This window comes from Plasmodium gonderi, assembly GCF_002157705.1.
Source record: "Plasmodium gonderi DNA, contig: Chr11, whole genome shotgun sequence".
Taxonomy (NCBI): domain Eukaryota; phylum Apicomplexa; class Aconoidasida; order Haemosporida; family Plasmodiidae; genus Plasmodium; species Plasmodium gonderi.
This window is the reverse complement of record NW_021628936.1, coordinates 414,653-439,769: the sequence shown is the minus strand read 5'-3', so window position 1 is coordinate 439,769 and position 25,117 is coordinate 414,653. Positions and strand designations below refer to the sequence as shown.

At 27.3% G+C, this 25,117-nt stretch overlaps 4 protein-coding genes across 4 annotated transcripts; 1 reads left to right on the top strand and 3 right to left on the bottom strand.

Annotated features, from left to right (window-relative positions):
• Window positions 1-386: 386 nt before the first annotated feature.
• On the bottom strand, window positions 387-5,427 carry PGO_110990 (E3 SUMO-protein ligase PIAS; the record flags this gene model as incomplete). Its single annotated transcript, XM_028688438.1, has 5 exons — window positions 387-1,891; window positions 2,997-3,140; window positions 3,370-4,464; window positions 4,695-5,149; window positions 5,390-5,427. The coding sequence occupies 5 exons, from the start codon at window positions 5,425-5,427 to the stop codon at window positions 387-389; spliced, it is 3,237 nt and encodes a 1,078-aa protein (XP_028544239.1).
• Window positions 5,428-10,746: 5,319 nt separating this feature from the next.
• PGO_110980 (falcilysin) lies at window positions 10,747-14,214 on the top strand (the record flags this gene model as incomplete). Its single annotated transcript, XM_028688437.1, has 1 exon — window positions 10,747-14,214. The coding sequence occupies one exon, from the start codon at window positions 10,747-10,749 to the stop codon at window positions 14,212-14,214; it is 3,468 nt and encodes a 1,155-aa protein (XP_028544238.1).
• A 2,203-nt stretch (window positions 14,215-16,417) lies between these two features.
• Window positions 16,418-19,286, bottom strand: PGO_110970 (poly(A)-binding protein; the record flags this gene model as incomplete). Its single annotated transcript, XM_028688436.1, has 9 exons — window positions 16,418-16,684; window positions 16,941-16,986; window positions 17,139-17,323; window positions 17,624-17,734; window positions 17,887-18,048; window positions 18,195-18,272; window positions 18,538-18,759; window positions 18,985-19,077; window positions 19,269-19,286. The coding sequence occupies 9 exons, from the start codon at window positions 19,284-19,286 to the stop codon at window positions 16,418-16,420; spliced, it is 1,182 nt and encodes a 393-aa protein (XP_028544237.1).
• A 3,722-nt stretch (window positions 19,287-23,008) lies between these two features.
• PGO_110960 (protein arginine N-methyltransferase 5) lies at window positions 23,009-25,057 on the bottom strand (the record flags this gene model as incomplete). The annotated part of the gene is made up of 1 exon (XM_028688435.1): window positions 23,009-25,057. The coding sequence occupies one exon, from the start codon at window positions 25,055-25,057 to the stop codon at window positions 23,009-23,011; it is 2,049 nt and encodes a 682-aa protein (XP_028544236.1).
• Between the last annotated feature and the right edge of the window lie 60 nt (window positions 25,058-25,117).

Genomic DNA, 25,117 nt, shown 5'->3' with positions numbered 1-25,117 from the left:
TATATATATATATATATGTAATACGCACATGTCCACAAATACGCAAGTACATATACTTTATTCGTACACAATTGGAAGTTAGACTTTCTAATTGGTACTTTTTTTTCTTTTTTTTTTTTTCTTTTGCACGGGAAAAACCCTCTTGAAATATACACTTAACGGTATGGCTACGTGTATACTTTTGGTGACATGTACAATTTGGTATATTTAAATGAGGTCTTAAATTGAGTACTCCTCTGCATTATAATCATTAATTATTTAAGTAACCATGTACACTGATATATATATACACTTAATCGATGAATATTTTATACTCCATTTATTGCCATTGAATATTTTAATACTAGTTCTTAATTATGTTTCGGTTGTTCACCTTAAAACAGACGTTAATCATCCCTGTATTCGTTATAAATTCCTAATGCTGGTTTCTTTTTTTTTTTCTTTTTTTTTTTTTTTTTTTTGTTCTTGAAATTATCATTTTTTTTATTAATTTTTTTTACGTGTCTCCCTCTGTTTATAAAATCATCTGCTTTGTTCATAATATGGATACTATTAAAATTTTGTTGCTTATTATTATAATATTTTAACTGTTTGGCTCTGTCACGTTTGTTTTTGTAATTGGTTACAGAAAGGTTAAAATTGCTATTTATGCTATCATATTTTCTTAAATGTTCTGGTGAATTACTTTTTTTCCTTTTTTTTTTTTTTTTGCTTCTATTTTGCGTATCATGGATGAATGAGTTGTTCAGACTACATGGAGGGATATTTTGTTCTTGAAGCGGATTCTTTAATTCGCTATACAGTTCCCTTGAAGCATCAAAATCGTTACACCTAGGTAATTCGTTATTTACCAACACATCCTTATCAATAAGGGATATATTTTCTTCAACTTTCAAATGAAAATTACTTTTGTTCTCATCAGAACTTTCATTCTCTTTCATGGAAGGAATTTGCTCTTCTTTATTGTGCTGTATGACATAATTCTGATTCGTTTTATTTAAAACGTCTGTTTCGTTTATTTTTTGAATATCATATGGTAGTAGTGAATCCAGGCCAATGAAGTTATCACTACCGATATTGTCACTCGCTTCATGGTTCTTGTTATCCATTTTGCCATTTCTGCAAATTAGCTGGTCATCTATGACATTTATTTGGTCACCTTTGCCAATCCTTTGATGATTTTCACCATTGATCTGATTCTCTTCCTTTCCATCTATATGGTCTTCCTTTGCACACGTTTGATCATCCTTCTCATTCGCATGGTCTACATTGTCCTCCCCCTTGTTATCATTGCCATCACGATTATTTACTTTCTTCTCACATGTATCGGCCTTTATATCATTTGTGGAGAATTCTGATGCTTGTAAATTATTTTTATCACCATGATCTGGACAATCAACACGATCAACAGAATCTGTATAGCTAATGATGTTATTAATTGGATCCATGTTCAAGGAATCTAAACTAGTATTGAGGAAATATAAATCCTTTGATAATATATTCGCTTTATTATAATAACTTAAAAGGGGATTATTTGCAATATCGTTAAAATTTCTATTAAATTTTGCAATTCTTTCTTTTTGTATGGTATCAAAATTTTGTATATTACAAGTTGATATATTCTCATTAACACGAATATTGTTAATATCATTTAGAACATCCAAAACCATATCATTAAATAACATGCGTGAATTGGGCACTAGATTCCTCCTCTTTTCTAAGTTTTTCATATTTCGGATAAAAAAATCATTTATGCTTTTGTTACTTTCAAATTTTTTCATTTCAATTAAAAGGGCGCCTTTCTCTTTTGTTTTCTTATCGCTATTATATGCTGTGCAGTTAAAATTATCTTCATCTTCACTATCTGAGATGCATATAACTTCTTGTTGATCTAGAGAATTTTTTGCAAAATATACAAAAAAAAAAAAAAAAAAAAAAAAAAAAAAAAAAGAAGAAACGCAATTTATATTAAATATATTTGTAACTCGGCTAATATGCATGAATACATATACAACCACATGAATATAAATCATACGCATAAAGCGGATTATGGAGAAGGTGTATTAATGCACAAATGTGGGCATTTGTATACATACATAACCAAGAATTCAACCATTTTTAATATATACAATTATTATTCATTGAAAAAAAAAAAAAAAAAAAAAAAAAAAAAAACTATACACGTAAATTAAAGAAAATTGATAGGCAAATGCTTTATGACTATTTCCTTTTCTTGGCTTCTTTTTATTGTACAATATCAGATAAAAAATTATATTTCTAGCAAAAGAAATGTGTAGGTAGTTAGGTTTTCTTTTTTTTTTTTCCATTGTTGTAAATTCTCTTTATTATTTTGTGCATTCGTTCGTGCATTCATTCAATAATTTTCATTTTTTTTTTTTTTTTTTCCTTTCTATATTTCTTCAATTGAGTAATGCTTTCAATATAATATGCTTGTGCACACATATTCATTATTCTTTTAGCCCTTTCTGGTTTCTGTCCATTTGTTCATCTCCACCAACTTATTTTTATGCAAGCACACATAAACAAGTGTGTGTATATGTACGCTATGTATTCATGCAGGTATATACACGTGTGCAGATGAATGTATATGTAAATGTGCAGTTATAAAAGTTTAGATAGGGATATAAATATAAGCCCATATGTTCGTTCAGGTGCATGTACATGTTGGAATAATCTTCCTCATTTTTCATAAATATTTTATAAAACATTTTGTCTTTTTATTGAAAATGCTCTTATAAATTTTAAAACTCTAAAAAGAAATTCCATTAAATGAAATGTATTTTGCGGTAAATATAAAGAGGGGGAAAAAAAATAAAAAAATGAATGTGCACTAATATTGAATTTTCTCCTTATTAATTTGTATGCATATATGCGTTGTATCTATGGGTAGCAAATGGTTAAGTCATTTATGTATACTCTATAAAGTTGCACTATATATATATGTGTATATATGTGTGTATTTTAATGCATAATACCTTGTACAGTGTTATAATTCTTTTGCACGCTGACATTTTGATAAGCAGTACTCGTGTTGTTATCTTCTGGGTCTGAATCTACTATAATAATTTCGTTTCTATTGAAAGAGTCTTCCTTGATTCGTGGATATTCATTCATGTTATCTGCAATGAAATGGGAAGTGTTGATGGGGTGATGATTGTTTCTTGTGGTTCATAATTGTTACATTAATGCGCGTCCCACGTGGCGTTGTGCATTTGTGTAACTAGTTTGTAATAATTCAGGAAAAAATGGAGATATATGCACATATATATATATATATATATATATATATATATATACGCATAAACCTAATGTAACAACGAGGAGATAATTCCTGACATTGGAGTTTACCTGTGCAAGATTCCGTCTTAATTTCCACCTTGCTCTTTTGCAGATGATCTGTGTCAGCATCATCAATCTGTTTGATGACCTTTCCTTCTACACATTTTTGATTAAAAATTATTTCTCCACTTTTACTCAATTCTACTTCTTTAATATCATCTGGTACTTGAGTCAAGATGTATGTAATAAACATGTCAATTACTAAATCCTTCGGTCGTAGATATAAAGAACAGATAGGGCATTTCCACCTATTATTAAAAGCTTTCGTTTTTTTAGTTACATCAATAAAGGATTTCAAATCAAAACATTGTATATGACAACATTTGATACCTCTACAAGGTATTACAATTCTATCTAACGCAAATGGACAATTCAGGCTAATTCTTCTATTAACTTCCATGCACATAACTTCATCATCGTCATGTTTAGTTGAAAGAATAGTAATTATTCGCTCCTTTGAATCTTTAAAGTTTAATGAACTATTTGATATAACATTTTGAATAATACTTTGTTCTGTTTCTATTTTACATAATAAAAAAGCTACAACAAATAATTTAGGAATTTCATAATTTGTCATATTGATGTCAATATTATTTTGACCTACTTTCAATGTATGAGTAATTTTTAAAGGACTGTCTCTTCTTTTATGTTCCCACGATGGTTCAAAAACTTTTTCGATAATATTCCCATTAATTTTTAAAACAAATGTTTTTGGCCATTCTTGTTTTATAGAAATATTTGAGCTTAAATTTTTTTTATCAATATTTACACAAAATATGATAACTTCTTTATTTTCATTCTTCCAATTTTTTATATCGGAAGCATTTATAACTAACTTTTCCGAATTGACTGTTAAACTTTTCATCCATAATACTTTTTTCATTGGATAAAATGGATCCATATCTTTTAATCGACATATTACACACAAAATTTTGTAGTTATTTGTGTCTTTATTTATGCATGTATTTTGCATATAGCAACTTACGTGTTGCAATTTATTGCACTCTATGCATTTTACTATGCCATTTTTGCTGCTTATGTTTTTTGACATGCCTCCGCATACGCATGAAGAAAAATCGCTATCCTCTTGGTAAATTTTCACTGCTATGAAGGAGGAACAAAAAAATAAAAAAAATACATACACATATATATGTAAACTTCTGAATATTTGGGCAACTGCATAAGGTAGAATACATGGACTTCTCTGTAACGATTAATATAAAATAAGAACATTATGGAAAGGATGTGGGAGAACACATACAAATACACAAATACACATATACACATATACACAAATACACAAAAAGTAGTTAACTACTACTACTTGGTCTTACCCTTTCCCTTGCGGGCTATAGAGGATGTGTTACTCTTTTTTGCTGCGAGAATTTCATTGTTCGCATATTTTAAGTTATCATTATTATTACAAAAAAAAATGTTATTTCCATTATTATTATCTAGACAGAAGTTATTACAACTGCTCAAGTATTTGTTACTACCGCTATTATTGCTATGCGTACTGTTATGTACATTACTATATGGACCGTTATGCACTTTGTTTTGAGTATTGTTAATATTACTATTGTTGAGTGTGCTATTTATTCTTTTCCCATTAATTATATCGAATATGGATGGTTTTATGGCTAGGATAAACTCATAAATTTGCTCTTCTCTCTCAACATCGGTAATGTATTCCAAAATTCGTTCCACAATGGCAACTTTTTTGCCATGTTGTGGTAACAAAAACTTTCTACATAGCTGATTAAGATCATAAACTCTTAGTTTATTTAAGCTGAAAAAATAGAGGAAATTAAATTATGATATTATGTGATGAAGTTGGGGAAATGTTTTCTTATTTCATTTCAGTCCGATGTAATGTGGACTATATCAGGGTTAATATATACATATGTATACATGCACGCGAGGGTTAATAATTTTTCCATATAACAATTTCACACATGGAAATAAACGTTATTCAAATAGGAAGAGTTGAACTTGAACAGAGCAACAAATAAAATCAATGTGACATTACCAATCAGCCATGTTAGTTTTGTATACATTGTAAGACATTGTTCCTGTATATGTATTTTTTCCAGGTATGATCCCTTCGGTCCGTATGTTATGTACTTATACATATATGTATATATATGCGCGCACATATGCAGAATAATTTCAGGAATGCCTATTTCTCTTACACAAAAAAATTAATTAAAGATAAACAGATAATCACATGTACGGAAGCAGATATATAATATGCATGTAGATGAATGTTTACAAGTATACACACATGGGTATTTTATTTGATCTTGGGAATATACGTTGTGATGTGTATATGTATTGTTATAACTGATGTTATAAAGATAAACGTGATTTATACACACATGAATTGAAACATTTTCCTTTCCATGTGTAAAAAAGCTTTTTAAAAAAATTTAAATTATTAAAAATAAATAAAAAGAGCAATATTAATAATCATAAAATTAAGGTAGAAAAAAAAAAAAAAAAAAAATGAAATAAAAAAAAAAAAAAAAAAAAAAAAAATGTAATAAAAAGAAAAAAAAGACAAAATTTTTATTTCTTAATTTCAAAAGGGATAGTTATGTGAAACAATATATATCTCATTCGTGAGATAAAATTGACATAACTCTTTATAACTTAAAAAGGAGTTTAATTTTTCTTTTTTCGTTGAAAAATACCCTTAAAAAAATGAGGATATTTGCCGGTGCCAGCAGCAAATAATAAATGGAAAGGGTAAAACACATGGATGTTTGCATAGGTGCTTGCGTATATGTATACATTCTTACCAACATGTTCATATGTACATACAAATATGTACATATTTATACATGCATATTTTGAGTAAATATTTATACGTACGTGTTTTTATGTACATTTTCATTTTTCGTACCTTCTGCGTACTCAGTTATATGCACATCTGTATATATGTGTATTACGTATAATGACATTTCCTTATGTTGGTGTATAAGGAGTTATAAAATTCTCGTGCAAGGGCATATATAGAAATTCGAAAAAAACTTTCGTTTATAACAAATGAAAGAAATGAAAGATGAAAATGAAAAGTAATTTACACTGATGACAATAAAATTTTGAGAAGAATCTCATAATTCTAACAAAAGTTATAAAACAAAAAAAATGCACAAACTGTTGATATACACAATCTGCTAGATATACACAAACTGTTGATATACACAAACTGCTAGATATACACAAACTGTTGATATACACAAACTGTTGATATACACAAACTGCTAGATATACACACACTATTTGATATGCACACACTGTTTGATATACACACACTGTTTGATATATACATACTGTTTGATGTATACGAACTGTTCGATACACACATTATGCATATACATATGTATAAATGTATACTGTATGTGTATATATATCCATGCAATTTACATCATGTGCAAAAATAAATAGCCTCAATTTTGTTCTCTCTTTCCCAATGAATAATATGTTAAGTTCTGAATATAATTCTTGAGAAAAACATTAACAACAAAATAATCATATAATATCTTTAAACATAAGTGAATATGTTTAAATGATTCTTTTTATAGCTATTAATGCTATGTATAAATATGCATGTTTTAAATAAAATGTTTTTTTTTTTTTTTTTCCCTTTTATTTTCTAAACTATTCAAGGTTGTGAATCGTAAAAAAAAAAAAAAAAAAAAGATAAAAAAAACCTGGAGTTAGCAAAAGCAAATGTAAAATTAAAATAAAAATGCTAAAGCTTTTGTACCAAAAAAAAAAAAAAAAAAAAAAAATTGCTGTATTGTACACTTGTGGTTGTATTATATATGAATGCTTATGCCTTTATAAGCTTTTTCTTTTTTTTTTTTTTTTTTTTTTTTTTTTTATAAATTTTCTTAATTTGTTGATAAATTTAAAAAAAAAAAAAATTCAATATATAATTTTTTTTTTTTTTTTTTTTTAATTTATGCTAAAATAGGGTATATATATATTTATACATGGTCGCCTAAGTTTAATATGTTATAACGAACAAATGCACCAAGTTTTAAAAGTCCACCACCACCCCCTAAAAAAAAAAAAAAAAAAAAAAAAGATAAAATCAAGAGATTTACACAAATACAAATATAATAATACATAAAAAAGCACACTTCAGGAATGAGTTTTATGTGCTCCAATAAATATTTTGTTGGCCATTGATAGAGATTTCATATGTTAACCAAAATTGCTACAAAAATTAGAAAGGTGTAAAATATATGTCAAAGCAAAATACACAATTGGTTTTGGGAGAAAATTTTTACATTTTTTTTTAAGAACTTTTATTTTCTTTTTATCTTTGTACTTTTGTCTAATTATGGATTTTTTTTTTTTTTTTTTTTATTTATCAAATTAGGAGAAGCGTTTGATCATATGTTCATATTTGTCCATACACATTGGACAAAGCTGTGCTACTGCACAATTGCATTATTAATTATATGTTATTTTCACCCAAGTTTTAGCACAACTACGTTTATGTTTTGTATCTGCATGTGCGAAGCGAAATGTGAAAAGTGGTATATAATTTCCTTTATTCTTATATAATTATACAGTGCTTTGTTATATGCCTTTTGTATGATTTTTTTACAAATATATATTTTATTATTTTTTTTTTTAAATAAACGAAATGCGTAACATTGAGATGACCGAAGAATTCGAATTATCAATGCAAAATCTTTTGAACAATTCAATTAAAACACAAAATTATGATAACTTTGGGCAAAAACATAATAAGCTATATGCAGGAAATTGAAAATTCAGGTGTTTCTTTCATATACATACTCCACTTAGTAGAGGCATGTTGTCTCTCCACAAGTGTGTAGAAATTTATATGAGGTTACAATATTAAAATGTTCTTATGTATATATTTTTTGTACAGTCGTGCACCCCAATTATGTACATCTTTACAGAATGACCTCACAAAAAGTTAATACAGAAATTATATTCAGCCGTTATAATATACACATTTTTTGTGGCAAGGGATGTGTTTTGAAACATAAAGTGAGATAGTCACATAAAACCAAATGTTTACTAAAAAGCTTTTCTTTAAAACTTAAACTTCAAACTAGTTTAAGAAAATTAAAAGGATGAATATGAAAACGAAAAATGATCATATCGGGATGGAATATTGCAGAATTTGTTAATGTTAACCGGTATTAGGGGAGGGGAAGCCCGTCGTAGCTTTCAAAAATTTGTTCATTCATATATGCATTTTTTTTTTTTTTTTTTTTTTTATAAATAATATAAATGATAAATATGTGAATACTTAGCATATTTACTATATAGTTAAGAGTGATAAATAACAATGATGTGCTGAATTCTCTTTTGGGATTGATAAATAATCATGAAATGTTTAATGCTTATGTGAAGTGATAAATAATCTTGAACATGGGATAAATATTATACTTATGCTTAAAATGCTCGAGAGGGTGAATGGAAATATAGAGTATTCTTTAAGTGGTATAAATTTGTTTTCTTACATATATATATACTGGAATTTATGCTTATTTGATAACAATTCATATAAAAGGTGTTTGAAGGTGCAGGTTTTTCGAAGGATACATGTAGTATCTGTTTTCACTCATCATTTTTGGTAACAATGCGATGCACAATTCTTTTTTGTGTGTATGAGTTGATTGTCGCTTCATTTGTTCACAGTTACAATATAATTCTGGGAGTTGTTTATATAATTGGATTGCAACTGTTTCCAGTTGTTTTCAGGTACGTGCAATTGTTTGCCACATTTAGGGTGTTGTCACCCGTTGAATTATTTGATTTTTTAAATTGCAATTGTTTTATTTCTTTATTGTTTTATTGCTATATTTTCTGTAGGGCACTGAAGTTCACGGTGTGTGGTATATTAATAGTGTCATTTTTTTAATATGCTCATTTGTTTGCACACAAGTGTTAATAAATAAGTGTCACAGAAAAATGAAACTTTTATTTTTAATTTTAAAAATGCATTCATATATACACAATGTGTGTGAATATAAGTGCCTAGATATGATTAATTACTTTTACAGATCTATGTGACATATTTTTTTTCATATATCACAAAATTAAGAGCTCATATGAACAAAGGTTTGCGCATCCCGATTTCTTTACATCTCCACAAGTTTTTTGTTGTCTGTCTAAGTATTACACGATTTATTTTTTTTTTTTTCAGCATTGTATTTGTGTAAAATGCTATTTTCCCTCCCCCCCCCTCCCTTATGTCACACATATATATGGATCATATTTTTACTTCATGTAAAGGCATATAATTCTTTTATATGTTTTGTGCGTGTAAATGAATTTATTCATTTGAACTTTTATAAATAAATATAAATGGCTGTACGCTTATAAATGATCGTGTCATTGTGAGTTCTCAAATGTTCGCAAATTATGTTTATATTTTCGTTATATAAATGTACGTATCAATATAACTGTTCCTTGAAGCTGAAACAACAGGCATGCATAAATAACAAAATATATTGATCCTCTTGTAGAGGAAATGTGACATGCACAAGAAAAAAAAAAGATAAAAAATAAAAATAAAGTAAGAGTAAAATTGTGAATATGTACTAAAATAAGCAGAAAGGGTGAGTGGTTTGAGGGCTTATATAATGGAATTATAAAATTGCGCGAAATGCATACATGCCAAGTGTACGTAACACGCCACGTTAACTGTGAACAAATTGAACAAATTTGAACCAAATGAAAAGAATTTACGTAGTAAAATTTGTTTATTTTAAAATTTGAGAAAAAAAAAAAAAAAAGTGAGTCCTTGAAACGCTTGATAATTTAAAAGCAACAGTAGAACTTAAGTAAAAATATTACAAATGTATATTATATATATATATATACGAATAATGTATCATATATGCTGATTGCACATGAAAAATACACAATCATAGCAAAGTGCGAGCGCATGAGCACCATGTATTCAACAATCACCATTAATAGGACTAAAAAAATTTACATTTGTGCGGAATTCGTTGCCAATTAGCTATTTAAGAGTATGAAAAATTGAAGTTTCCACATATATATGTATATATAATATAAGCATATTCACACATACACATACACATGTATGCACATATATACGCATGCAAGAACTCTTCGTTAAGGCCTTTTGCGTGAGGCTCACAAGAGGATAAGGTAAAAAATATAAAATTGTACACCTATTTTTTATTGAAACGTAACTTGAAGATTAAAATAAAAAAGGTTATTCATACATATATAATTTGTTTAGCATCATAAATATCCCCAACCCCAATCCCAACAAAAAAAAAAAAAAAAAAAAAAAATATATATATATTGTTTCTTTTTTTTTTTTTTTTTTTATGAACATTTACAACTACATAATAAATGAAATTAATGAGAGTTTTTGGATATTTAAATATCATCACAAATTGCGTTAATGGCATATTTTGCAAATCGGAAAGAAGAAAATATAATGTATTTACGAATAGTTTTATTCATTCCATAAGTACAACGAATCTATACTCATTTACGGCAATGATGAATAAGTCACCAGAGTGGATACATGAAAAGTGCCCAGAGCACAAGAGCTACAATATTGTTGAGAAAAGATATAGTGACAAATTTGAAATGACTTATACTGTGTATGAACATAAGAAAGCAAAAACACAAGTAATAGCATTAGGATCAAATGATCCATTAGATTATGAACAAACATTTGCTTTCTATGTGAAAACGTTGACACATTCAGGTAAGGGAATTCCACATATATTGGAACACACAGTTTTATCAGGATCGAAAAATTTCAACTATAAAGATTCTATGGGGTTATTAGAAAAAGGGACATTAAATACACACCTAAATGCATACACTTTTAATGATCGAACTGTATATATGGCTGGTTCTATGAACAATCGTGACTTTTTTAACATCATGGCTGTTTATATGGATAGTGTGTTTCAGCCCAATGTATTAGAAAATAAATTTATTTTTCAAACAGAAGGATGGACTTATGAAGTTGAAAAATTAAAGGAAGAAGAGAAAAATTCTGATATTCCAAAAATTAAAGATTACAAAGTTTCTTATAATGGGATTGTTTATAGTGAAATGAAAGGATCTTTTAGTAACCCATTACAAGATTTGTATTACGTAATAATGAAGAATATATTTCCTGATAATGTACATTCAAACATCAGTGGTGGAGATCCAAAAGAAATTCCAAATTTGTCCTATGAAGAATTCAAAGAATTTTATTACAAGAATTATAATCCCAAAAAAATAAAAGTATTCTTTTTTAGCAAAAACAACCCAACTGAATTGTTAAATTTTGTGGATGATTATTTGAATCAGTTAGATTTTACAAAATACAGGGATGATGCTGTGGAAAATGTAAATTACCAAGAATACAAAAAAGGTCCATTCTATGTGAAAAAACAATTTGCTGATCATTCTGAAGAAAAAGAAAATTTGGTATCTATTTCATGGTTATTAAATCCCAAGAAAAATGAACATTTGGATATAGATCTAAGTTTAGAATCTCCTCAAGAATATTTTGCCTTGTTGATAATAAATAATCTCCTTACCCACACAACAGAAAGTGTGTTGTATAAAGCATTAATCGATTGTGGTTTGGGAAACACTGTCATAGATACAGGACTTGATGATAGTCTTGTTCAATTCATTTTTAGCATAGGACTAAAAGGAATAAAAGAAAAAAATGAAAAAAATATAAGTCTTGACAAAGTGCATTACGAAGTAGAAAAAGTAGTTTTGAAAGCTTTGCAAAAAGTTGTAGATGAAGGATTTAACAAATCTGCTGTTGAAGCTTCAATAAACAATATCGAATTTGTATTGAAAGAAACAAATATGAAAACATCTAAAAGTATAGATTACGTTTTTGAAATGGCATCTAGATTAAATTATAACAGGGATCCACTTCTTATTTTTGAATTTGAAAAACATTTAAGTGTGGTTAAGGATAAAATAAAGAATGAACCAAAATATTTGGAGAAATTTATCGAAAAGCACTTTATTAACAATAACCATCGTGCAGTTATTCTTATGGAGGGTAATGAAAATTATGGAAAAGAACAAGATGATTTAGAAAAAGAATCATTAAAAAAAAAAATTGAAAGCTTGACAGATAAGGAAAGAGAAAATATAATCCTGGATTTTGAAAAGCTGACCAAGTACAAAAACACTGTGGAATCACCTGAACATTTAGACAAATTCCCAATAATAAACATATCCGATTTAAACAAAGAAACGCTAGAAATTCCGGTGAATGCATATTTTACCAACACCAATGTGGAAAATAATATGCAAAAGTATAATCAAATCAAAACGAATGAAGATTTGATGAAGAAAAATATGGATTATTTGATCAAAAAGCACATTTTGAAAAATTCTGAATTGGAATCGGATGTCCATATGAATATGAGTAGCGAACTAGAGAAATATTCCAACGGAGATGTACCAATGCTAATTTATGAGATGCCAACAGGTGGTATATTATATCTTCAATTTATCTTTAGTTTGGATCATTTGACGCTAGAAGAGTTAAGTTACTTAAACTTGTTCAAAACGTTGATTCTTGAAAATAAGACATATAAAAGATCATCAGAAGAATTCGTAATTTTAAGAGAAAAGAACATAGGTAATATGATGGCAAATGTTGCGTTATACTCAATTAGTGACCATTTAAAAGTAACGAATAAATATAATGCACACGGATTATTTAATTTTGAAATGCATATGCTAAGCCACAAATGTAATGAATCGCTCGATATAGCTTTAGAAGCATTAAAAGATTCTGACTTTTCGAATAAGAAAAAAGTAATAGAAATTTTAAAAAGAAAAATCAATGGAATGAAAACTGTATTTAGTTCAAAAGGGTATTCATTACTATTAAAATATGTGAAATCTCAAATGAATTCAAGATACTATGCACACGATTTAGTTTTGGGATATGGAAATTACTTGAAGTTACAAGAACAATTAAAATTAGCAGAATCCGATTTTTCATCATTTGAACAGATCCTAAATGGATTAAGAAACAAAATATTCTCAAAAAAGAATTTATTAATTAGTGCCACATCCGATGCTGCAGCGTTAGACCAACTTTTTGTTAAATCCAAAGAATCGTTTAATAATATGCTATCATATTTTGAACAAAATGATACACATAATAATGAAACGAAAAATATTGGATGGAATGAAGAAATAAAAGAAAGTAAAATTTTAGAAAAAGAGCAAAAGAAAAAGGAATTATTTGTCATACCAACTTTTGTCAATGCAGTTTCAATGGCCGGAATTTTGTTTAATGAAAAAGAGTTTCTAGATCCAGCTTTTATTGTTATAGTAGCAGCATTGAAAAATTCCTATCTTTGGGAAACAGTTAGAGGTTTGAATGGTGCATATGGTGTTTTTGCAGATATTGAATATGATGGAACTGTAGTATTTTTATCTGCCAGAGATCCCAATTTAGAAAAAACTTTACAAACATTTAAAGAATCTGCACAAGGATTAAGAAAAATGGCTGATACCATGACAGAAAATGACTTACGTAGATATATAATCAATGCTATTGGTAATATTGATAAACCTAGAAGAGGTATAGAACTTAGCAAACTGTCTCTTTTACGAATTATTTCAAATGAATCAAAGCAAGATCGAATTAATTTTAGAAAAAGAATTATGGATACCAAGAAAGAAGACTTTTACAAATTTGCTGATTTACTAGAAAAAAAAATTAATGAATTCGAAAAAAACATAGTTATTATAACTAACAAGGAAAAGGCAAATGAGTATTGTACGAATGTCGATAAGGAATTCAAGCAAATACATATAGAGTAAAATTTTTTTTTTTTTTTTTTTTCTTAAGTGAAAAAAACATGTAAATTCATGTGTAAAGAAACACATTAGTTGGAGGAATAATTAATCATATATTAACGTACAATATCCCCCACCGTATGGAGGATGTTGTTTAATTAATACCTTCTGGAGGTTATTATTTCATATATTTATGCTGTTTTATATAATTCTATGACACTCTCATGTTTTTTTTTTCATGCCTGTTTCGCTGGCGAACGGATGGTATACTCCTAAATATACTTTTTTTGCCATTTTGAGAATATTACCAATATATTTAAAAAAAAAAAAAAAAAAAAAAAAAAACTTAAACTAAATTTTCTAACCATAATTGGAATGAAAAGAATAAACCCTTTAAATATTTTATATTTCTAAACGTTATATTTTGTTACACATGCTATACATGTCACATGTAAATTTTCTGTTCAAGTTAACTAGTGAAGTTGCAAAAGGGTAATTACATCACCCTTGCCGTAACAGTTATAGAAGGGTTGTAAAAAAAGAAATGTTATTCACGTAAAAAGGTTCATTTTTTCATTTTCTTTATTCTGTTTCAGTGCAAGGGCATTTTTCCGTTAAACTTATTCGTCATGTTTTGGCTACAATATTGTATTTATTTGAGTAATTTTATATTTTTTGAAAGTTCACAAGCACACACACACACAAACATGCATGCGTGATGTGCTAATGTTGTGGAACCATTTTGCATGAAATAAATGTGAACCTGCGTAGAGTGTCATGAGTTGTAAATACTTACATATATATTCCCCTGTCTCCGTAACTCCATAAGGCTTAAAACTGGATGCAGATTTCATATATTCAATATATCCTTATATATATTTATTACATATTTATAAATTCACACATGTAGAAGAATAAGTATTGTAGCTGTTTAGTAAGCATGAAAAGCAAGTTAAGCGTTTTTGGAAAAATCTCCAAATAGATGATAACGTGCATGAGTTTAGACTTATGCCAATCCAATGGGAACGTAGCATGCATACAAAAAAGAAAAAGAAAATGATTATAGCTGCAATTATTCTATTTATATATTTAATTTTAGCCGGACAATTTTTTATAAGAAATTTATTCTTTTTTAAAAAGGAATAAAAAAAAAAAAAAAAGTACTTTGTACGGTGGTACCTTATGTACATACTTACAAACACACCGCATACGTATAATTCTCAGAAGTAAAAACAACCGCACAATAAATAAAGGTACTTATCTCCTGTATGAATTTATTTTTTAGCATCACTGCTATTGTAATGAATTTTAAAAAGACATATATTTTTTTCATTTTCTCCTTTTAATGTAAGAAAATTTTTTCAATGTGGATATGTAAAAAAAAAAAAAAAAAAAAAATGTTCATGTAGGTGTGTGTAATGGTAGTAAAAGAGGATGTGCAAATTAGAAGACATTCCATTTGGCATCAAGAATAGAAAGTTTTCATAATTCTGTTTTGAAATGAATTACAATGTGAGGTTGATTTATGTGGGAATGTAAAAAAACTATGTGGGGAGTCTTTTTGAGATGTTACATATATGTGGAATAGTAAATATAGGTGAAAAGAAAAGTATATGAATTTGTCCGCATAAGCGATTTCGTGCATATAAAATCATAAAAAACTTCACAAACGATTTCATAAACAGCTTCATAAACAACCACAAGAAAACCTTAATGAACTTTTTTTATTTTTCTAAAATTATAATTATCAAAGAAACATCATCAAAAAAAAAAAAAAAAAAAAAAAAAAAAAAAAAAAAAAATTATGAGTAAATACAATCAAGTATAATAAGAATAACATGGTCTGGATATAGTGGTAATGTCGTCTTTTTTAATTAGATATTACTGAAGATCGTACATCAAGATAATATGTAAACTTCTTGTGTCTACACACCACAGGCACGCGTATATATACGTATTGGGTGCATGTGTTCCTATATCTTAAAAGTACACGAATTCTTGAAATCCCTATTAATACTCATTAATTTGTATTAATTCTTTTTAATTCAATGTGATTTCTGTATATGTACACTTATACATACACAAACAAATGTCATGCATAGGTGCACGAATTCGTAAAATATACACACACCCCTTAAAGTCTATCTATTCATCAAATCTGTATAGTACATATAAAAAAAAAAAAAAAATTATCTTCATGTACTTTCTTCATAACTACATAAATAGCCTATGTCTTTCCCATGTTATTGTAATTCTTATTGTATGATCTCTGCATGTATGGCGCCTGCTCATTATTTTTAAAAAAATTGTATGGGAAATGACCATACTGGGTATTAATAAAGGATTGGTGCATTTCATTCGTTGAAACACGTGAGTTAAATCTATTGTTCGGTAATGTGCTCTGCATTGGATACATATCACCATTTCCAAAATTAGGTGAATCATTTCCATGGCATGACATGGGTGGGGGTGGAGGAGGAGGTGATGTGTACGACTGCGAAACGGAAAAAAGGAATATAAAATCGTGTGTATTTAATGTATATGTATGTATGTAAAAAAAAAAAAAAAAAAAAAAAAAAAAAAAAGTATGCAAGGGTGAAAATATATTCACTTAATAGTTATGTATATGCATATAAATTTAAATGGTTTATATGAATAATACATAAACACGTAACAGAACTGGTAAACACATAGACACGCTAAACATAAAAAAGGAAAATCTCTTTTTATGTATTCATTTTTTATATTACATTGTTTCCCATGGGATCTATATTTAAGTACTGTGGGGCCAGATACCTTGAATATTAGGGGAAAAAATAAAAAATATATAGTAAATATATAATAATATAAGAAGGGGGTAGGGGGTAAAATTATATGCATCCTTTTAAGATTATTTTATTTTTTTTCTACATCTTTAAAAATATTAGACACCATAATTAAGTACTTACTGTTCCTCCCCCTTTTTTATTGACACTTTTAAATATTTATTGCCTGCATTGAATCCATTCATACCCGCAACGGCATTAATGGCGCTTTGCTGATTTTCAAAATTTATAAAGCCATATCCTCTGCTTTTTCCATTCGTTTCTCTTTTTACGGTTGCACCTAGGATATTTCCATAATGCGAAAAATGCTACAAGAGAAATAAATTGAAAGATAAGGGAAAATAAATAAAAATAAAAGATTTAAACGAATGTGCAACATTTGTGTATATTTACAAGCGTATATGTGTATTTTGTTTATGCGAGTGTTGCCCTATAAGGCAAAAGGCACATGGATATTTTATTATCTCCCACGACATCTATTTTTTTTTTTTTTCTTTTTGTTACAAAAATAGAACTTGTTTAATTCATTTCTATTTCTGCTTAAGTTTTTGTTTCTCTTTATGTTTATGTTTGCTTCTTTTTTTTTTTATCTTTTCATGTTATCTTACTCTTTTTAAATCCTTGTCACTCCAATCATTTGGCAAATAGAAAACAAAAATTGTGCACCCCGGTTTTATTTTTTTTTTGTTGTTTTCATTAGAACTGGACTTTAGTAGAACCTAAAAAAAAAAAAAAAATAGCAACAAAAAGTTTTTAATAAGACGTTATAATATATGAAGATTAAAATATTTTTTTTTTTTTTTTTTTTTATCTCTCTATTTTATTTTATTTTTTTTGGAAATTATTCACTTGTTAGGAGAAAAAATAATACCTTTAGTCTCTTTCCTGTATACACCTCCACCTTATTCATATTTGATATTGCCATTGCAGCACTGTGAGGATCCGTGTAAACAACAAACCCATATCCTTTACTTGTTTTGTCATTTTTTTTTGCTACAGTAGCGCTTTCCAAATTTCCGAAGGTTTTAAATTTCTTAAAGGGCGAGAGAATGAAAAATTAAGTATGTGTGTATGGGAAAAATGGTATATAAGCATATGATGCACAATATGTATGTGTAAAAATCATTTTCCCAATATTAATTTGCTGATTTTTTAATATTCATAATTTCTCTTGCTTACATCAAATAAATCCTGGTCATTCCAGTGGGGAGGTAAGTAAAAAACAAAAAGTGTCGTTTTTTTATTTTCATTATTTGGCTAAGGAAAAGAGGAGGAAAAAATTTTAAATGTTTATTATTATTTATACTTATGCACAATATTAGTACGCGAAAAAAAACGGATAATTTGTTTCACATAAGATCATTAGGTTACGTGGGGCGATTAAATTGAACATTATATTTGTGTAACACAAACTATTTTCATGAAAATATGCATGTAAATAATTCCTCCCTCTCAATATGTATATTTCGTTCTTTTTTCTTTTCTCTCTTTTTCTTTCCATGTTACAGCTTTTTTTATTTACCTGAGTTTTCTGTTGTGTTTCGATTTTTGTGGAATTCATATCCAAGCATTCATCTACAATTTTTCTTGCCGTGACTTTCAGAGCCTTTCCACTGATTTCTTTTCCATTCATAACTTCCACAGCCTTTTGACATGCCTCAATTTCGTTGAATTGTACATATGCATATGTATTTATATCTTTGTCTATTAGAACATTATTTATCGTCCCGAATACCATGAAATTCTTGAAGAATGAAAAAAAAAAAAAAAAAAAAAAAAAAAAAATAAGCAAATGTATATATATGCATCAATGACTATGAGGATGTATATTTTGATACACATGAAAATATATACATTCTCCGTTAGGAATTATGAATCCCTAACGTATGATCACATGTATGCAATGAGTGTAGCAAATGGGACTAGCAAATGTCCCCTTATTCTGCAAGCACATGTATATATTTCTTACTTTTTTTATGTCATTTTCATTCCATTCATTGGGAAAATTATAAACAAATATACTATTCGACTGAAAATTTTTATTCCATTCCATCTTGTTTTTCTGTAAAATAGAAATGGGGAAAGAAAAAGAAAAATATATAAAATAGATAAACGTAAAGCAAAGCAAAATGAACGGTTCAAATTCGAACAACTACTTTTGCATGCACCAGATGTTACTTTGGAACATGTTTTGTAAAGTTTCAAAAATTATATGGGAATGCAAAAATAGCAAAATACTGCGTTGCATTTCACACTAGCGGTACACAACATTGGTGAAGCACGGGTTGCATGAGCGCATGTAGCTTTCTTAATATATATGTTTTTCTTTTTATTTCATCCAAATTATGATTATTTAAGTATGAAATGTAAACACTTAATCATTTGTATAAATTTCTTGTATGCATATATCTACATAGAACATAAATTCTGTTGTTATAGTCATTTTTGTGTCTTGTTATATTACCTTATCCATTAATTTATAATGTTGTAATTTAATTTAAAAATTGATAAATTTGGGGATTATGAAATGGTCAAAAAAAAAAAAAAAAAAACTTTAGGAGCTTTAAATTATCATTAAATGATAATTTGGGAGTACTCTTAAAGAAGAATTAATTTTATATGAAAAAGCACATGTAGATGGGTGTATTTTCATAACTACACACTTGTGACGCTGTTCTTATATATAATTCATAACTACATAAATAAACATATATATATGGGCATACTACACATAATGAATATACAAAGAACTAATACTATTTCATTTATATACATACGGTATATATCTTTCGTTTTCTTCTTATAACTAAAATATGAATGTTCCCATTTTTTTTTTTTTTTTTTTTTTCTTTTTTTTTCTTTTTTTTTCTTTTTTTTTTAATTGTACGTTTAAATGGTTTTATAAACAAGTTTTCTTAAAAGGGAGTGAATGAAAAAAATATAAAAATGCGGTAAGTCATAACAATGAAAGGTCGACAAATCGGTAAGTAGAAAAGTTATTAAAACGCCAAATAGGCAGATCAGCAAATTGTTAAAACGGTAAATCGGTAAAATAGAAAACGGAAAAAGCTTGAATTATTAGTAGTAAACTGTACGTTGAAAAGTTGCGCATCATAAACTCTGCGTCGTAAGTTGTACGTCCCAAGTTGCACGTCGTAAATTATATGTAGTAAGTTGTACGTTGTAAATTATATGTAGTAAGTTGTACGCTGTATGTCATACGCTCTCAGTGTCGTAGGTCATAAAAATTGTAAAGTTGTAGGCATAAATCTGTGAATGAAAATATTCGGAAATGAACGAATGAAATGCTTGAGTAAAAATAAATCTGGAAAAAAATGATGAATAAAAGTGGATATACACAACAGAAGGAAATCAATGTAGTCAAAATAAAAACGTTCTTAAAACGCACTTTTTTTGCATTTTAAATACATTTTTTGTTTAATAATAATTATTATTAACAAAAAAAAAAAAAAAAAAAAAAAAAAAAAAAAAAAAAAAAAAATTTTATTTTTTTTTTTTAATTTTATAGGGAATATTTTTTTTTTTTTTTTTTTTTTTTTTTTTTTTTTTTTTTTTCCCCTACTAAATAAAATGCATATGGCTTATACTCACATATATACATATGTAAGTGCATGTATACACATATAAATTACTGCTTATCATCGATACTCTGTAGCTCTTATATATATAATCTATGTGTTCCCTCTCTTTAGCTTTTGTTTCGCACTTGACAAATTGGATTTTTTGTAAATGCCATTTTAAAAAAATTGTTTCTATTATGCCACAAAGGATATGCATATTTATATATATATTATATATACATATGTAAAGTGTAGGAGGAAGCTATGTAAAAATGAATGGCGAGAAGCTTTTTATTTTTCATTTAACTTCTCCTCTCTTCGTTTTTTTGCCATCTCCAATTTGACACTCTTCTCCACCAAAATTTGCACTTATGAACATTTTTAAACTTTATGAAAATATTTTTTCCCCTTTTCCCACATATTAGTTTCATTTGTAAAAAAAGCATTTAATTAAAAGAAACGTGAAACCCCCTCAAAGCTTGCAAAGCTAGAAAAAGGTAGAATGAAGTAAAAGTGAAATGAAAACACACCTAATACTTTTTCCTATCCATCATCTATGTAATAAAAATAGGTGAGAAAAATTAAAGGAGCCTAAACTTTGTGAAATATTAATATTTTTATGCTCTATTAATTGCCCCTAAGAAGTACAACTATAAAAAAAAAAAAAAAAAAAAGAAGGATAAGGGAAGATAAACTCATGAGAGAAAAAAATATATTATTAATAAGCCACATTGTATACATGCAAAAATGGATGAATTGTGTTATTTGTGTTATTATTTAAAATAAAAGAAACATTTTAGGATATAGAATGTGAATAAAACTATTAATTCTCTGTTCATGCAAGCCATGGCGCATGTGGTTCTATGGTATTCCTTAAAAACATAATACGCATTTATTTTCTTTGAACTAACAACAAACAGTTTGTGTATTCTACATTTTATAATTCACTCATATAAAATTTGCAAGAATCATATTAATTAAGAAAGAAAATGGAAACTTTTATATATTTTATTATTATAATTATTTTTTATTTCTTTTAATAATACATTTACGTAAGTCCACCTACTTCGTAACATGAGTTCTATATATATACATGTATTAGTGTAAAGTTATGCATACATCAAACATTTAAAGTTGATTACAGTTATGTTTAGCAGAAATGAAAAGTAAGATAATGTAGGAAAGGTACCCCAAAAGAAAGAGACATTTTCATTTCGCATATTAAAAAAGCGGATGTGTGTTCTATGTGATTAGTAATTATGAGAATTTATGTTTATGATTGAGCTAAAATGGGTTCATTCACACGTTCAGTGAATATCGACAAGAAGAAAAAAAAAAAAAAAAAAAAAAAAAAAAAAAAAAAAAAAAAAAAAAAAAAAAAAAAAAAAAAAAAAAAAAAAAAAAAAAAAAAAAAAAAAAAAAAAAAAAAAAAAAAAAAAAAAAAAAAAAAAAAAAAAAAAAAAAAAAAAAAAAAAAAAAAAAAAAAAAAAAAAAAAAAAAAAAAAAAAAAAAAAAAAAAAAAAAAAAAAAAAAAAAAAAAAAAAAAAATAAAAAAAAAAAAAAAAAAAAAAAAAAAAAAAAAATTTTAGAATTTAAAGGAAAAAACTGAAAAAAAAAAAAAAAAAAAAAAAAAAAAAAAAAAAGAAGAAAAGAAAAATAAAGTGCATCTCAAAGGAAACATAAAGAAAACAATGAGTGCATCGTTGTTGAACCCATTTTACAAATATAGTTAAATACAAGATCCTTATTGCTCACTTGTGTTGGATAGCATGGGTTTGCATATAATGAGAACTCTGATAAAAAGCGCGTAAGTGTTTTTGTGTGTATATATATGTACTTGTAACACATATCCGTTATACAGGTTGACAGAGATACATATCCTGTACGTATTTACTTCTTACTGAATCCCCCTTTGTGCTTATAGGTCCTTTGTCAGAAGTGCAAAGATACAAAATATAAAGGAAATGTTGTTTAGGTTACTAATTACATAAAAAAATTCTAAAATTTGTGTTATATGTCTCTTGCATGTGTTTTTATCTTGGTGCAAAGTGACAAAAAAAAAAAAAAAAAAAGAAAAAATAATAATATACTAATTTCCTTCAAAACGATTATCGTAATAACTTCCTAGTAAAAAATATATGATCATCTATTATTACATTAAAATTCACCGTAAACTTTTATATAGCAGTAAAGTGGTAAGGTCTATTCCAGGTTCCATTATTTTTTTTTGAGAAGTATGTTTTTTCAATGTGCATTGTAAGAAATTCAAAATTGGATCCGAAAAAATGTAAAACAGATATTTGTCATATTTGAAAAGTTTGAATCTGTTTAGGTTGAACAGTGGGGGTATATCTCCCATCAATTGCTAATCTTTTACGATTTGTTCTCATCGTTTATTATATTTCTCACAGGTCACCTTCCAATTGAAAAATGTCGCGCGTTGTAGTTGTGAATGGTGGTTGAAATGGGTTCGTTAATGCACCACTCATACCAAATTTTATGATTATCTGTTAAGCGCCAAATACTTAGAGACAATATTTGTCCTTGTTTTAAGTAATGAATTTGGTTTACGGGTATATATAAAGGATACCAACTGTGTAAATTGTTAGTATGCGTGTTTGGTTCAATAGATAAATACACATCATCATATAAATGGCTTTTAAAATAACATAGGAATCCATGTAAATAGGAATTCATGTTAATAATAAAATTTATACGTTTATATCTATTATTGTGAGAATTATCTTTCTGTATACTTTTGCTTGGTACTTGAAAGTAAAAACATTCTTTTGGTTCTTCATCTGTAATTTTGCAATACGAGTACATATTTACAACATAAAAAATTTCATTGTATCCTGGAAAATTATTTTGTCCTATTTTATAATAAATATGAGAACAAGAAATGGGTTCAAGATATGATAAACAATTTTGCGGAATACTTACACCATCTTCTTGCAAATATTTTTTTATTCCATCTAAACATTCAGGAAATAACTCATTATCACCAAAAGATCCTAATAATTCACTAACAATTAAATCTGCTTTTTTATCTATTTCTAGATATCTCATATCGCTATGTATAACTGTTACATGTTTCCATTTGGAGTTTAAAGCTCTATTTTGTAAAACTAAAATGGCACTGTCATTTTTTTCTATTGCATATATTTGAAATTTGGTAATCTTATATTTTTCTAGAGCCAACAAGGTGCAATCGATTAATGGTCCTCTTCCTGCTCCTACTACAAAAATGATGATGTCTCTGTCTTTGCCCTTAGCATTATTATTACTTCCTTTTTGAAGCTCAGTGAATAGGTATTTGCCAATGGCCAATTCGTATTGATCATATTTTGTTTTGTCTTTTTCAAATATTTCATAAGTTTGGGAAGGTAAATTATCTTTTAATGGTTGTAAAGGTATTTGTAAATGGTCCCAATAAGCATTATCAAAAAGTTTTTCGTTATCAAAATTTTCGATAGACATAAATAATCTTTTTATGTAATAAATACAGCACTTAAGATATTTTACATCTGAGTTTATAATCTGGTTGGAGCAATTTTCTTCTTTTTTTACTATATGTGGAAAATCATATGTGTTTGTTTTCTTACCTGTTATCACAACTTCAATATTTTTTCTAAAGAAATATACTAACATGTCTTTTAATTTTTTGGGTAAATATGGATATCCGCTCTTTGAATCAATAACAAATGAATCCAATGGTATGAAAATTAATTTCACTGGCTCTGATTTCCATATATCTAAATTTATGTTATAAATATCGACATCTTTTAGGTTGACTAATTCTATGCCTACATTTAAATTTGCAAAGTTAAAATTGCAGTAGGAAATAAATTTCGCCCACAAATGCCACCCATTTATTACATAATCTATGCATTTATTTTTACTACTTTTTGTGTTACCAGGAAAAGATACATTGTCGATGGATCCATCTGGAAATTTTGATTTTTCTGTTCGTATTCCAATTGGTATTCTTATGATAACTGGTACCCCATTATAATTGTGAATATTGGCATTGATACATCTAGCAAAATTATCACACTTTTTGTAAGAAGGGCTATTAATAATTAAGTATGATAAGGATATATAACTAGACCATTGTATTTCTTTATTTAGTGCATCAAGAGAGTATGCACTAACATGTGCATTATCATTATCTGGATCTATCCATTTAGATGTAAAACCGTAAATATTTTGTTTCCAAATATCATTGTCTTCAAATTTACTTCCAAAAAGGGGATCTACTTTATATGTATTCGAACTTGAGCATGGTAAATTAGAACAACAATTACTAGCACTAGTTAGTTTATTGTATTCGCTGTTTTTTTTAAAAAGTTCAGTTACGATAAAATCTGGACTAACCTCGTCTATATCTATACTGTCCGCAGCATTGTAGTCGTATTCAATTCCTATTTTTAAAATTCCATACTTATTTTTCAAAGGCATTTTGTTTTTTCACTCCAATTTTTTTGTATATTTTTCAATTATGTTAACCTTTTTGAGCAT